Here is a 16,325-nt window from a genome sequence, read left to right as displayed (position 1 = left end):
ATAATCAATTTGTTTCATATAAAAGGATTGATCAGCAGCTTGTTATTCTTCTCTTATTTTGGCTTGAAATGAACTTTGTTTCTCAGTGATATAGGCTTTAGTGACCAATGCTGGACGAATTGCCCATTTGATCTTTTATAATGTGGGGAGAGTGGTAGTTCATTGAACTAGGGCCTTTCAACATCCAGGGCTTTTGGCATAGTAACTACCAAGTGCCAGGTGACCAGTTGGGACCCAGAACAGCCAAATTTAGTGGCATCACCCACAGGACATCGTTGGAGGAGTAAGGAGTACAAACAGATAGTAAGGCTATGTTCGGATATTGTTAGAAAAAAGTGAGCATGGTCAATATCATATTGGTGACCATTTGGGATTACCAGGTGCTGAATGTAGGAGGACATCAACATATCCCTGCAAAAACCATCCCCTTTAACTGTGGTATACTTGCGATTGAGGACTGCTTGTGAACTTGATATTACCATGAAACTTCTTCCTACTGAAGAAGCCGGTTCAACTTGCCTGGGGTGGAGCATAAACTTACATGATGAAATGAATCCTTTGCATGAATATAATTTTTTTTTTTCTGTAATTTTTTGATAATAATAAAAAGAAATTTGTTAGATGTGCATCCATCCAAAAAGTTAAATTTTTTTTTTTTTTTCAATGATTTTCTTGTAACTTATGTAAAAACAGCTATATTTGAAAACTTGTAGTTATGATTGGTTAGATTGAAATTTTGTTATAAGTATTTAATTTTTTTTTTTTTTTTTCCAGTTCTGATTTATGGGCTTTGGGTTGTATAATTTATCAGCTTCATTCGGGTCTTCCCCCATTTTGGGGAAAGTAAGTATTAAAATCTTCATTTGTTCACCTTAAAAAAAAAAAAAAAAAAAAAAAAAAGATTTGGTATTTTGTATTAATTTAGAATGTTATTCAATACATCATAGAAGGCACATTTTGGCCAGCATACATCATAGGGGACATGTTTATGACTGCATAAATTCCTTATAAAATATTTTTAAAATTATATTTCTGAATTTTTGAGATGAGGATTAATCATTAGGATTATTTGAATTTCATCTAGTATTTTATCTGGTTCTTTTCACAAGTAATAGGTAAAATTGAGTTCTACATGACACTCTTCTGGGAGTTGATGGTTCAATCCTTAATGCAGGCGATACTAAATATAATTTCGAATTAAGATTTCTACTTGGTCATGACTGACAGATTGAAAGTATGGATTAAATAAAGGGTTCCGTTCAAAATTCCATGCAGATTCCCAAGTTTGACAAAAGGATTTCGGAGTTCGGTAAAATACATTTGAAAAGAGTTGGAAGTTACATTGGCAAAAACATTGTAAGAATATCACTCAAAATGAGAACATTAGTCCAAATAATACAGATATTTTGAATATGTACTTACAAACAATTAATCACAAATGAAGCAAAATTGAGATACGAAAATAAAATTTTATGCACAAAAAAAAAGTATTTAAACTGTACAATTTGCATGTAGAGTTGTAAATAACATATTAGATGCGTTTTATGATATTTTAAATTGTGGGTTAATGAGTAAATTAAATTAAAAATATTTTTATTTAACATACTGATAGTTGTTGATTTTGGAGAGCAAGAAGTGGTACCAATACAAAGGGATTTCTACTTGTATCCTTTTCTTCATCTAATAAAATATCCTATCTTAAACGATATGTATTTCAGTCTTTTATCATCTTTAAACAGAGAAATTTTGTTTATTTTCCAAGAAGTGTCTTGTTGTAAATAACAATTAGTTGATTGAAAATTACAGTCAGAAATAAAATTTATATATTGTTAAGTATATATATATATATATATATATATATATATATATATATATATATATATATATATATTGTTAAGTAAGGGGATGGATGGCAAAAGAAGTGTTCAAGGATGGAACCCAGTATGATTCGATAAAGGAACTTTCTGATTCAGTTTTCAGTACATGGGATAAAATTCCTTCGCAACTGATAAAAAACTTTGTCACAAGCATGCCGAAGAGAATTTTTGAAGTAATTTGTAATAATGGAGGCTATACTAAATACTGAGGCCCTTTTTAGTAATTTATAATTGCCTTTTGTTAGATAAATTATCAGTGGTCTTATCATTTTAACCAGGTGAAAATGTTTGTTTTTTAAAAAATAATTATTAGATCAGGGTTAAGGTTTCGAATGAAGCAGATTTCATTTTTTTCTATCATATTTTCCCTTTTGGCAATGGTTTCAACTATTCGTTTGATTAAAAATTTGATAATATGCGTAAACGCTTACTTTCTTAAGTGGTCTTATGATTTTGACCAGGACTGTGTGTGTGTGTATATATACACTTGTGCCCGATATTATTCATACCCCTCGGATCTTTGAGATTTCTATAAGAATATTGCTCAAACCAGAAGGTAGATAATATTAAAGGGATTTCAAACAATAAATCAAGCATAAGCATTTAATTTAAACTCAACAAATAAATAAATTATGCAAGTTTGAAACATTATACAAAGAAAAACAATAATGGCACTAGTTCAAAATTATTCATACCTCTCTTACTAATATTCAATAGCATGCCCTTTATTCATAATAACTGCCTGTAACCGTTTTGGATATTTATCAACAAGGTTTTTACAAGCATCAACACTGATTTTTGACCATTCTTCAATGCAGTAGTTCTCCAAATCCCTCAAATTTCTAGGCTTCCGCTTTTTAACCTCAGTTTTCAATATGTGCCAGAGGTTTTCGATAGGGTTCAGGTCGGGACTCTGGCTAGGCCATTCCAAAACATTAATTTGATTATCCTCAAACCATTTCTTGACTATTTTGGCAGTATGTTTTGGATCATTATCCTGTTGAAGGACCCAGTTTGGTCCTAAATGGAGCTTCTCCGCATCCTGTCTTATGTTTTTCTGGAGTATCTCCAAATATTGCTCCTTCTTCATGGTTCCATCTATCTTGACCAAACTACCTGGACCACTAGCCGAAAAGGAGCCCCAAAACATTAGGCTACAACCACCATGTTTCACCGTGAGTATGGTGTTCTTTGGGTTGTAAGCTTCTCCTTTCTTCCTCCAAACGTAAGAAGCATCCATATGGCCAAACAATTCAATTTTTGTTTCGTCAGTCCACAAAATACTTGAGAAAACGGACTCTGGAGAATTCACATGGGTCCTAGCAAACTTTAGACGTGCTGCAAGGTGTTTTCCGGTGTGCAATGGAGTCCTTCTTGGTCTTCTTCCTTTCAGACCATTTTCATGCAGAGTCCTTTGCAATGTTTGCCTTGATATTTTTATGCCAGAAGACTCCAGATTTTCTAAAATGTCCTTAGTAGTGGTGGTTGGATTTGCATTAACACTTCTTACAATATTCCTGGTGGCTCTAGCAGACAGTTTCCTTTTCCTTCCTCTACCAATCAAGTTGTTTGTTGTGTGGTGGCTCTGGAATTTTTTGATGATGCTCTGTACTGTTGCTGTAGGGACCTCAAATGTCTTGGAAATTGACTTGTAACCTAAACCATCCTTATGTGAATTCACAATTTTAGTCCTAAGATCATTACTAAGCTCTTTTTTCTTCCCCATTCTAATAATTTTTATTCTTTTATTGGTTTTCAGTTGATATGATTTTAATTTCTGAACAATGCAAAAAACGAAATGAAATTAATCAAAGGTTGTATAAAAGCATTCAAAATAAGAATCAAACAGGAAACAAACAGTCAGAAACTCGATTAATACTGAAAAAATAAGGGGGTATGATTATTTTTGAACATTGCAGATTTTATAAATAGCTGTATATTTCTTTTATTACAAGTATCCCGAAATTTTAAAATGACGAAAATGATCAGAAGAGGTTTATTAAGAATATGTATCAGTATGGACGTAAACAATAAATTCTTACAAAGTTACACCTAATAAACTCAATTTTCAAGGGGGGGTATGAATAATATCGGGCACAAGTGTATATATATATATATGTGTGTGTGTGTATATATATATATAGTTAAACAAAATTTATATATCGTTAAGTATATATATACGAACTGTATATACTTAACAAAAAAAAATGATTTTCTTTTCTTGATAATTATTTGAGAATAGTTATTTTTACTTGAAAAGCTATTTTTTTTAAACTTTCATGCTGTATGTATCTATACATGAAGACCTTTCAAAAATTTTCTAACATTAATATATTATGGAAGAGAACAGGTGTATTCTTATTAATACTTCTAATGTTAAATACTTTTCCTTATAATTTCAGCCATGAGTATCAAATATTCCAGAAAATTTTAAAATTGGAGTATGAATTTCCAGATGGATTCAATCCAGTTGCTAAAGATCTGGTACAAAAGTTGTTGGTAAGTTGTTTTTGAAGGCATTGAGGTTTAAAATAGAAACACCTAAACTGACTTTTTTTTTTTTTTTTAATATACTCTTTTTGACTCCAAACAAGTTATATTGCCACTTGAAATGTAAACAGCTACTATTTGGAATCATGTCTACAGTGGACTGTGGGGAGTTGAGTAGCAAGATGTTTGTTTCTATTACATTTTAACTTCTGCATGTTAATACAGCCAGGAAACAGGGACAAAATTCCAAAATATAGCAGTCCAAGGGGAGAAACTATCAGAGCAGAAGGCTTCTAGAGACTTATACAGTGAAGGGGTGGAATTTTGCTGTTTGTAAGCTTAATCAAGGGTATATACAATGAGAAGGACACAAGTGCTATGAGTTAATCAGAGCATATTCCATTAATGTATTTGTAAAACAAGCACAGGGATGCAATATTACGGCAATGGAGCAGGAGTTGGAGCTTGGTTTGGAGACTTGTTGGGGAGGGGACCTTGTCTAAGCAGAAGAGACTAGTGATAGAGGGATAGCTAAGCTTAAGAATATGTTATGTTCAAAAATATATGGGTATTTATACTGGTGCATAATTCTCTTCCTATTTCTCCACCCAACATCACTGGTAATAATGAAGAAATTATCGCAACATAGATTTTTTATTTGTACATCAATCATTTAACACTTTTTTTGTTTCACAATTAAGAGTGGAAAATATTGATCAGTATAAAGCCATGTTATCACTCCATGATTTGAAGTGTTGCATACATCTTTGAGGGTAATCGTCGGTAGTGAATTTTAAAGCAGCTAAGAAAAACCAGAATATAATAAAGAGCATTCAGGTGACCTCAGTCTCAATATGAATGTGGATCATGAATGGCCACCTTTTATTTTTATAAATGATCCTGCATGGAAACCATTGTTGAAAAATTTAAACTCTTGTAAATTATACGTTTTATTAAATATTGCAGTTATCTAAAAACAAAAAAAAATCAAATCAACAAAACAGATCGATTATAGGAACGCCTCTGTTTTTCAGTTAAAGAAAAAATGAGGCCGAGATGGAAAATTATGAAGCTGTTAGAAGAAAATATGATCCAACATTTATTTTTAGTTGGAGTCTCAAGGGTTTTTTATTAACTCGTCTCCATGTTAAAATTTCAAAAGAGTAGAACGTGAATCTTCAAATTTAACTATCATTTTCTTTATTTTATTAGTCTTTATATTTCATGAGCGATGTTTCTGACAAAGAGGGAAGAATTGCTGTTTTTTAGGTCAGAATCTATTTCATCTAACACTTATCATTAGCAAGCTTTTTACCTTGAAGTAAAATTCTTTTCTTTTACTAACTCATTACATCAAGTGGCTTCCTGCCTTGTCTGGAACGATTTCCATTAAAAAAAAAACATGGTTGAACTCAACAGGTTCCCATTCATCTAACACCATGAATAATTTTTCTCTGGCCTGTGAAATTAGGTTTTCATACCATTAAACTTGAAACTCTGTGATCCCTCTCGACTACAATTGTTGCCATGGTCTTCTTTTTTTTTTTTTTTTTTTTTTTTTTCATCAATTCTCATTTTAGCTATGTGTTCTCTCACAGATTGGCAATTGACGAGGGGGAGCATGTGTTGACAAGCACAAAAAATAAATTGAAGAGAAACAAAAGACTCTGATACATTCCGCTGCAGATATCACTTGTACTCTAGGTGTGTGTAGGACGCCGTCATGAGGCACATCCCTCTAGGCGCTAGCATCCACTATTAGTTGTCTGTCGAGACCAAGTTTGTCAATCGGTAGATTAATTAATCTCATCTTGGCTTCCTAAAGCTCTTCTGATCTGGTCTAAGCTGCAACCTGCTATCAACTGTCCCCAACTAGAAACTGTTGTAAACTAACTCTAAATATATTAACCTCTATGTCCGTTTTTTTTTTTTTTTTTTTTGTCCCAGTTACCGCCACACCTTGATTAACAATCCTATTTTCGAACGCCTTTGTATGCCTTTATGAACCAACTTCTTCCCCACTGTCTTACTACTAAGCTTACTTCCTATATTTTTTGTTCTGCTGATCAACTTATTTCCTCTTTCTGTTATAGTTTTTCTTTTTTTGCTTCCTAATACTGTGGGGTGGGTGGGAGGATTGATAGTATCACAGAAGGTCAATCTTTACAAGTCTTTACTATGACCTTTGACTTTAAATAATGCGTGACCTAATCATTCTTATAAACTTCATCCATATTATCCAACTATGGTCACTGAGTACAGCCCCCCTCTCTTTCTCTTTATTTAACATCACTTTTCGTTTGTCCAGATGGCAGATGTTTTTGTTTCACAATCTCATTCTCCAGTTCTCACAGTTCAGCATGTCAACTGTCTCAATTGCACTCTATACTTGCTTCTTAGTTTTCCTTAGAAGGCTAACCTTCCTGCTTCTGCAGCAGTTTATTCAGGAGGATGAATGTTCTACATGACTGTACCAGCATAACCGATACGTCCTTATCTTTATACTGTACTATAAATGTAGTGATTTCCGAAAAACGTGTTGGATTTTACATTACAGATTTATCTAATCATGAATTTGTCATTGTTCTGTCGTGACAATCTTCTTGAATAGACTTTGTTTGCCTCTCTGTTTGTTCACTGGCAGAATCCCATGAGCATTCCACAGCATCTTCATCCATCTGTATGATTTAGTGTTAACAATATTTATCCTAAAATAATGTCTCTCAGGATTAATAACATAAAGAAAATCTTGTCTCTTCTTCCATAAAAATATTTACTGAAACAATTAAATCGCAGCAACCCATGTCATTTAAAAAATGACATTTATTTGCTATCCTTGGTTTATTATTATTAAAAACTAAATATTTAATTTGAACAAAAATAAATCATAAAAAATTTTAAAAAAATGTTTGCTATCAGTTATGAAAAAATATTTATTCATAAAATTTACCTTACAATGAATGTTTTTTTTTCAAGTTTCATAAAAATTGTCCAATAATTATTCATTGTATTTTTTCGTAACAAGAAAAAGAATGTTTTCATTTCTCAATTCATTGAAACAAATTGGCTCGTATTTGTATGGGGGAACAAGAATCACAATTTTTGTTTGGCACCATCCAATGTTTTACGTATCTGCTTGGAAAGTTTCTAACGATAGCACAATCCTTATTCTGCATAAGTACCAAATGTTCATTGTCAGCTCAATATTCTTTAAATAAGACAAATCACCCACACTGAGGATTGAACTTACAACCACCAGAAGATTATGACTTGCTATTGAATTTTATCAAGTACTGTATCCACTATGCCACAGGTATTTGGAGAAGTTTGAAGGTTTCAGTTACTGAAACGTGAAAATAACATTCAAGATGAGAACACTACTCCAATCATAAATACAAATAATATGAATAATCAATCCTCATCACAAATTCATTTTGAAATGAGTAAAATCTTATTTTTTAAAGTTGGTTACATTAAATATTTTTTTGCCTTTTGGTTAAGATCAAAGTGTAGTATCTGTTCTTCAGATGCTGCACTTCTATTTCTTGTTCTCTTTCGGTGGAGGAGAAATCCTCCACGACTGAAACAATTTTTATTTTTGTACCTTTTCTCCACGTTAAAAAACGACCCTGGTGTCTAACTCTGTCTCGTGGGGAGGCATAGTAAATAGGTACATTAAATATTTTTTTGCATTTCATTTTTGGTAATCGAACAATCAAATTTTTTTCAATGGGTGTGATGATGTAGATACAGACAAAGGTAGATACATTATTATTATTTATACAGATTCTGTTTTTGATTTCAGGTTTTGGACTCTACTAAGAGATTAGGATGTCCAGAGGTTGGAGGCTTTGGACCGTTGAAGAAACATCCCTTCTTTGAGGGAATTAATTGGGACCAGCTTTGGGAACAGGACCCCCCAGATCTCATACCCTATCTTCCTGCCACACCCAGTAACCCCAGTCTGTGGAGCAACTACCGGGTATAGCTCTTATCATCTCTTAATTATTTGGATTTTTTTATTTTTCAAATAATTTTTTAGTTTAGACAAAATTGTTTTTTTTTTTCTAAAATTCCCCCATATTAAAAAAAAAAAAAATAAAATAAAAAGTGTATGATGCACATACCCATGATGGAACGAAAAAAATGTCATATTCCAAAAATTACATAAATTGATCAAATAGTTTTTAATTAAGAAAATCAAATTTTATGAATAAGCCATCTTGAGGAAACAAGAGCAGAGAACCCCACAATAATTCAAACTTACAAAATCAACCTTGTAATGACTACGATTTCCCATTAATCGCTTTAAAAAAATTTTTTTTTTTTTAATAAAAATTAGGTGATCAATTGACATGATTTTTGGGATATTATCTTTTCGTTCTGTACAACCACCAACCTTTTTCTTTTTTTTCATAAGCCATTCTAACTCCGGTTTTGTTTATTGGTTTGTCACACTAAAGTTTGAAATAGGTTTATGGATAAATAGTTGATTAAACTGATATTTAAAGAATGTTTTTTCAAGGTTTCTAAAACATTGAGAAAATATGTGTGTGCGTATTTATACATATTAGCAAAATACAAGTTCAGATGATGAGGTTCTTCAAACTTTAATATTCAGTCACAACTAGATGAGCAAAGATTCTTTTTTTGAATTGGGAGACATTAAAGGTGGATAGATTTCATTCATTTCGGTTTTACAATTGAGAAACAAAGCTTTATTTGATATATCAAAATATTGAAATCTATATTAATGAAGAAGAAAATCCATATTTTATGTTCTAAATGTTTAATCATCTATTATTTGGAAAAATATTAGTTTTAATAATTATGTTAAACTTATAAAAGAAAGTTCAAACTGTGCATAATTATGATGAAAGTGTTCAAAAGAATATTTCTGCAAGGGTTTTATTTAATAGAATTTTAACCAATAGTTTTTAACTCATAATTGTTAGTAGTAATAGGATTAAAATATTGACCCTTTTATAACATGTCCTTTGTATACAAGGTGTCTCAAAATGATCTGACACATTTGTAGGTAAAAAAAAAAATTTAAATAAAGAAAATTTTTTTTTTTTTTATATGTACATAGAATGCCATTTTATTTTAATTAGGTCAAAATTTATGTATATCTGTATTTATGCCGGTTTTTGTTTTTTTGTTTTAATTTTAGAATACCCTTATGAATTGAACTGTTGTGGTGATATTAGTTGGCCCGCAAGATCGGCTGATCTAATCCCCTGCTATTTTCTTTTTTCTTGTGGGGATATTTGAAGTCAAAAGTATTCAGCTATCACCCTCGATCTCTTGAAGAATTAAAACTAACTATTCATTCTGAAATTGCTGCTATTCCACTCGAAATAATCCATCAAGTGATGAAAACTTTTGTGAACATCTATAATCATATGTTAGCAATGATGGAAAACATTTGGTTGATTTAATATTTAAGATTGTGCGAAATAAAATGGCATTCTACGTACATTTAAATTTTTTTTCATTATTTAATTTTTTAACTTTTTTGGAGGGACTAACAAATGTCGGATCATTTTGGGACATCCTGTATGTTTTTAAATCTATAATCCAGAAAGAGCAATGTTTATTTATGAAAATAAAGATCTAACCAGTAATTTATACAAACTTAAAAATTGCCTAAGAATTTTGTTCCCAATGTTAATATGAAAATATAATAAAACAATTTGTAATTTAACCTTTTTTTTTTTTTTTTTTTTTTTCAATTTTTTAGCCTGGTCTTGATGATGCAAGAATTGGTGAAATCATTACAGAGACAGTGTAAGTAATTTCTCTTTGAAAAAAATATCTTCATTATATAAATTGTTTCAGCTTTTTTCTTTCTTTCTCTTAACTGCATCTTTTCAAACATTGGAAGAGTTCCTTCTCGTGTTTTTTTATTGTCTTAAAGTTACCTGATATTAACCGCACTCCCACTGCAGGCATTTGTGGCACAAGGCTGGAAAGTGGGAATAGAAAGGCCAATGCTTCAGTGATAATGAACTCTGGCCCCATGAAAATGCCTGAGCAGTCCCATTAGCATTTTCCGGTAGGGGCGACTAACGATAAACTGTCTCCTTCTCAAAAAGAGATGGTAAATGCTTAGGAGGACAGTTGTCACACTGATTGTCGAGAATGTGTCATCCACTAGTATGAAGCACCAAAGAGAATTTTCGCCCCTACTTAAATTTTACCTTCAATAATCATTCCCTTCTGTAATGTTTGCATGTGACCTTATAAATTCTGGGATAAGATAATCCAGTCTAAATCCTATCACATCTATTGTATACATTATTTTTTGGCTTTAAATAATTGCAGTACTAAAAGCTAGAAACCATGAAAATGAAAAAATAATCTAGATAGACAACTGGTTCTTGTCCAGAATTCCCTCTATATTTAAAAACAAAATAAAGACAAATATGTATAATGTACCTAGCCATGACAAAACAAAAATATCATATTCCAAAAATTACGTAAATTGATCAAGTTTTATTTTTAAATAAGAAAATCAAATTTTATGAATATCCAAATAGTGACTGTCTGGTCCGCCATTTTAGGAGAAGAAAAAAAAAAGAAACAAAGGGAGATAACTCAACAATAATTCATACCAACTAGATTTGTTGTAATGCCTACAAATTTCCATTAATTGTTTAAAAATTATTTTCTTTATAAAAATAAAAGTACTCATTCAATGTGATGTTTGAAATATGATATTTTTATTTCATCGCAGGTATGTCCATAATAGTTTTTATTTATTTTTATTTTTTAATATAGGCGGAATTCTGGACACTAACCAGAAAACTTTTAGAGAAAGTTTGTATAAATTTTCAAGAAGACCTAGGAGGCAATTTGAGTTATAAAGATTGGGAAAAATTTTATTTTTGGAGTAATTTAATTGAACCTTTCTAAGTTTAAAACATACTTAAAAACAATGGACACGTTTTTTGCTTTGTTTTTTTATATCATTCCAAAAAGAAGTAACAATTTGATTGTTTATCCCATAAACCTCAGGATTTCTTTACCAAAAAAATAATCAAGCAAATATATATATATATATATATATATATATATATATATATATAGTTCTTACCGGAAGTGTAATCATTTAATTTTTTTTTTTTTTTTATAATATTGACTGATATTTTTATTATAGTATCTAGAATGTGCTGGATGGAACAGAATTGAGTTTTCAAATTAAGTTTTATAATGATTATGAACTAAGTGGATCTTACAGCAATGTGATAAAGAAAGGAAAAATAATGATGAAACCCTTGAAACAGGATTGTGTATACTTTTTATTCTGTTTGGTGTTTTAAAATGATGGCCTTAAAAACACTAAAATAATCAAAGAAAAAATGTTACATGTTAATGTGATAAACAACGCTATTTTTTTCTGCCAACATCTCACAATTTACTACTTTCTCTTTTTTTTTTTTTTTAATGGAAATTGCCCCAGACAAGTCATAAAGCTACTTGACCTAAGGAGCTAAAAAGAAAATACCACTTATATTTCATTAAACATTAAGATGCATTTATTTATTAAATAGATGATGTTGAGTAGAGTTAAAAGTTGTCTGCAATGAATACCAAATGAAAAATAGTCCTTGGCAAATTTAAAAAAAAAAAAAAGATATATTTAAGTGTACCATCAACTAAAGCTGCCATAATAGGTTTGAATTTGTTCTTCCCGTGTCATTCTCTTTTATTGGTTGCTAAATGTGCTGTCCTTAATCAACATTTATGGAGTAGCAAGGATTCTTGATTGATTTTGATGTATTGATTATTTCTTTTCTTTCATAAAATTGTGTTTTTGTTTGTTTTAATCCTGAAAACTTTTCTTATTAATAGCCATCACATATTATGATACATATAATCTATAAAAGTGAGAATGTGTGTGTGTGAGAGGACAATTCTCAACCTATATACTCAATGAATTTTTGATCTACAGACTTGAAATTTGGTATATAGAATATTCAGACATGTGGTAAACTTTTTAATTGGTTTTCATCCACAAAACAAGGACTGCTAAGGGGTCAAAATTGAAAAATTGGTGCTTGGGGGGGGTAATCGGATTTTTATCTGTTTGTCAACTGTTTCACAATTACGCATGCATAAATCATTCACATGACAGCTTATGTTAAGAATAAGTAGGTTTGAAGATATTTTTTTAAAGGTCATAGCAAGCTGGCCTAATGGTTATCATACTTGACTCCCTGTCTTTAGGTTTTGGTTTCGATTTCAGATTGAGTATTTCTTTATTTTTACTTACCAGAAGTGAACTGTTTAGAAAAAATAATACTCGCATGCATATTTGTCATTTTATTTTGCTTTTTTTCTTTTCTTTTTAAAGGAATTTAATGTCATGTTTAATGCTGGCTAATAATTAGTATTTTAAAAAGAGAAAGATAATTATGCTGTTATTTATTTACACGCATTGAGAGCAAGTGAAGTTTTAGCCTTCATTGGCAATCATGTAGAGATGGCGCCTTAATAAAAATGTTGGTCTGCATTAACTTGGTGTCAGGAAGGGCAACCAAACTATAAAAATCCAACTTCAATTTAAAGGAAAACCTTCCAAACAAACCTGACCAGAGATAACTTTAGAAATCAATTTTCTAAAAGCCGTCCAACATATGCAAGCATGTAAGGACGTTAAACTGAAGATGATGATGATGATGATGATATTGCTGACATCGCGTTAATGTGCTCGTCATGTCAGGTTGCTGAAGTTAAGTGATGTTGAGCCTGGTTAATACTTAGATGAATGACTATTTGACAACAGTATATTCTGTAACATAACTTTCCACACAGGTGTATAACAAGCAAAAGACTAGTATCTGGTCATTGGGATGGTTTAAGTCATCTATTCTGATTTATGCTGGTGATAAACATGTTGAGTTGTGTTCCAATATAAGTCACATCATAAAATGAATATGATTGAACCTACCTTGATCCAGTCTTAATGTCTGTGTCCTTATTTTTACTAGTTTATCCACATTTCTATAACCAATTTTATACACACACACACACACACACACACACACACACATATATATAAGAAAAATAAATGATGAAAATAAAATTGAATAAATTATTATACTGATTCATCAAGTTCTAATTATAATAATGAAAAATTAATTTTTCAATCATATCTTTAAAAATTCATGCATTAATGAATTTTTATTATCGTAATTCCTTATTTGAATTTGATGGATCAATAAATATTGTAATGAATTCAATTTTATTTGCATCTATTTTTTTATTTAATTGCTTTGTTTAGTATATTGAGCTTTTTATTATCTTGATAGGTTCTAATTTTTAGAGAATATTGATATTTATTTTGTAATTCTCTCTCTCTCTCTCTCTCTCTCTATCTATATATATATATATATATATATATATATATATATATATGAGTTTAAATTTTGCAGTAAAGCAAGAAACAAAATCAACACTAGGCGCTTTGATATGACAGGGGCACATTTGAAATGAACATTTCTGTTTAGTTCACAATTGAAACAGGATACTTGACTTATGTATTTTAAACTTTAATTCAAGTCATTATATATAAAAAAAATTATGAAATTAGCAGTAGGTTCTCTATAGTGTAATGTAGATTCCAATGTATTGTGGACTAAATCAGTGTGTGGGGTGGGGGGACTTCCTCCCAGTGCACTGCGATGAATCCTCAACTAGACCAGGCAATAAATCGATTAGTGAAATCACCCATTTTTCAAACAAATTTCAACGACAATAAAAAATATGAGAGTTGGAAACATTCATTGATGATCATTCAATCCTGGGGAACAACAGGTTTCCCTGCTAGTAAATATACAAATGCAAAACAGGATATTCAAATTGATATCAAAGTATGAAAATGCATTTTGACAGAAGATTTAATCAATGAAGTTGGTCAAAACTTGGATAAATCCATAACTCTATTGCTGGTATGTACATCCATAGACTTGAGGTAAGAATATTTAAATCGTATAGATCTCTACTTCTTTGAATGGTTATGCTGAGATTTCTGCTGGAAAAATTCTTGAAGTGTAGATATTATGGTTTGTAGAGGATCTGTTGGCTTTTAGAAGACTTAAATAAATTTTTTAATTTAAATTTTGGAAGTGAAAAGTTTAGTTTGGCGTTTATATTCCGAGGTACATGGTTTCACACAGTTTCTTCCATGGCCAAAAGCAAAATCAATTTTAGTACTAATATTAATGTCCATTTAAAAATTTAACATTTTGAATTACAGGCTTAATCCGAATAGAAAGATTCAGTCTAAAATCAAATATAGAGCTACAGATATACATCAAGCGTCATTTTTTTTACTAGAGAGCTCAATTTATTTAGTATACTGAACCAGTATTTAGGACTATAGGGTAACTTTACTAACACGTACCAGAAGGTCCTGGATATGACCTGAAACTATATCCAGTGGTGAGGCCTCAGCTTGCAGGCTTTGGGGAGTGTGAAGCCACCCTTTAATTGCCATTGCTCCCAGGTCCACTCTGACCCAGAGTGGTAGTACCTGTTAGGGTCCCAACTATGGGTTATATAGAAACCGGCTTGAAAACAAATATATTCTATTAAAAAATTTGGATTCAAAATCTTTGGATTCTGCATTAAATAACCTGAAAAGGGTTGATATGCCGTAAAATAAAAACAAACCAACCAACGTACCAGAATATAATTAATTCAACCTCACTTCTAGACCCTTTAAACCAAAGAGCCTATAAAAAATTGTTTATTTCTCGTCTTTTACTTTCCTGGTATCTTCATTGAAAATACAAACTAGTGTTGTCCAAATTGAATAAAATTGCAGTCTTGTTAAGCATTTGTTCTCTAATGTAAGTGTTAATGCTTAGTGTTTTTTTCCTACCCTTGTATATAAATTTGTCATTGTGCCAAGTCAACCATTATTAAGCTTTTTTTAACATTCTAGTTTAAAATAAACAGATCTATGTTCATCCTGTTTTATTGATTGACTGGTATTTCATTCCATTAACTCCATTCTTCAAATACTTTGTTGCATAAATAAACTAAATTTAAAGCATTCGTTTTTTCAATTTTTTTCTTGCATTATTAATTCTAATGAATTCTTCAAAAATAAAATATAAGCCGATATGATTAAAGTTGTAAATGTTTGTTTTTTTTTAGTTCTTTAATGATACAATTTGTGTTCAATAAACAAATTTGCTTGTGTGTTGCTGTTATTCTCTCTTTTAAATAGGGTATTATAAATTTGAACCTTATCTAGTTTTACCCAAATATAAAAAAATTATATTTAAACACCAATTTTATTATGTACATATCTGTAAGGTTTTGAAAAACATGCTGTACACCAAAATTTATGCAAATGCATCCAGTATTTTTGTTTTTATAAAATAAAATTTGATTGATAAACGTGTTAGAAATAAAGCTTACTTGGATTAAAGTTTAAATTCTCTCTCTTGGCTGTATACCTTAATATAAGCTGAAAATGGCAGATGAAACATTTTGCTGTTAAAATGTGTTTTTTCTTGTTTAAAAAAAATACTTAATGAATTTGCATAATTTTTAATGTACTTTTTTAAACCTAGCACATAAGTTCATGAAATTTTTTAGACATTTTTTTTTTTTCTTTTCTGTTTCTTTTTTTTACAAGCCGTTATTATTTGGGTAAAACTGGATAACCACATAAAATTGGCTTGACGTTTCATATTTAAGCATTACCATCATTCCCTACCCCCTCCTCCCATCTAGGAGTTTTGGAAATGATATTAAAAATTGAGTTCCAAGTTGAAAATAAAGGACAAAATAAAGGAAGCGAAAGTTATGTGGCTGCCAAAAGTAAACCCAAGATCCACTTTCTACTCTCCTTATATACCTATGCAAGGTTAGTGGGAGAGAAACCCAGCCGAGTACTCAATTATAAGGAAATATCAAAATAAGAATGTAATACTTATG

General features: G+C 30.7%; 1 protein-coding gene and 1 pseudogene across 13 annotated transcripts in view; both read left to right on the top strand.

The window, feature by feature from the left end:
* The window catches only part of LOC145292166 (3-phosphoinositide-dependent protein kinase 1-like), a 145,345-nt gene that overhangs the window by 114,048 nt on the left and 14,972 nt on the right, over positions 1–16,325 (top strand). For all 13 annotated transcript variants that reach the window (XM_080138366.1, XM_080138373.1, XM_080138364.1 and 10 more), the window contains 4 exons: positions 775–843; positions 4,280–4,376; positions 8,173–8,349; positions 10,111–10,157. In XM_080138366.1, coding sequence (XP_079994492.1) covers positions 775–843; positions 4,280–4,376; positions 8,173–8,349; positions 10,111–10,157 — 390 coding nt within the window. The remainder of the gene's footprint in view (positions 1–774; positions 844–4,279; positions 4,377–8,172; positions 8,350–10,110; positions 10,158–16,325) is intronic.
* On the top strand, positions 7,844–8,065 carry LOC145292584 (U2 spliceosomal RNA; annotated as a pseudogene).

The sequence above is a fragment of the Euprymna scolopes genome, chromosome 13 (assembly GCF_053919585.1).
Source record: "Euprymna scolopes isolate OS-2025 chromosome 13, ASM5391958v1, whole genome shotgun sequence".
Lineage (NCBI taxonomy): Eukaryota > Metazoa > Mollusca > Cephalopoda > Sepiida > Sepiolidae > Euprymna > Euprymna scolopes.
This window is presented reverse-complemented; position numbering and strand designations above follow the sequence as displayed.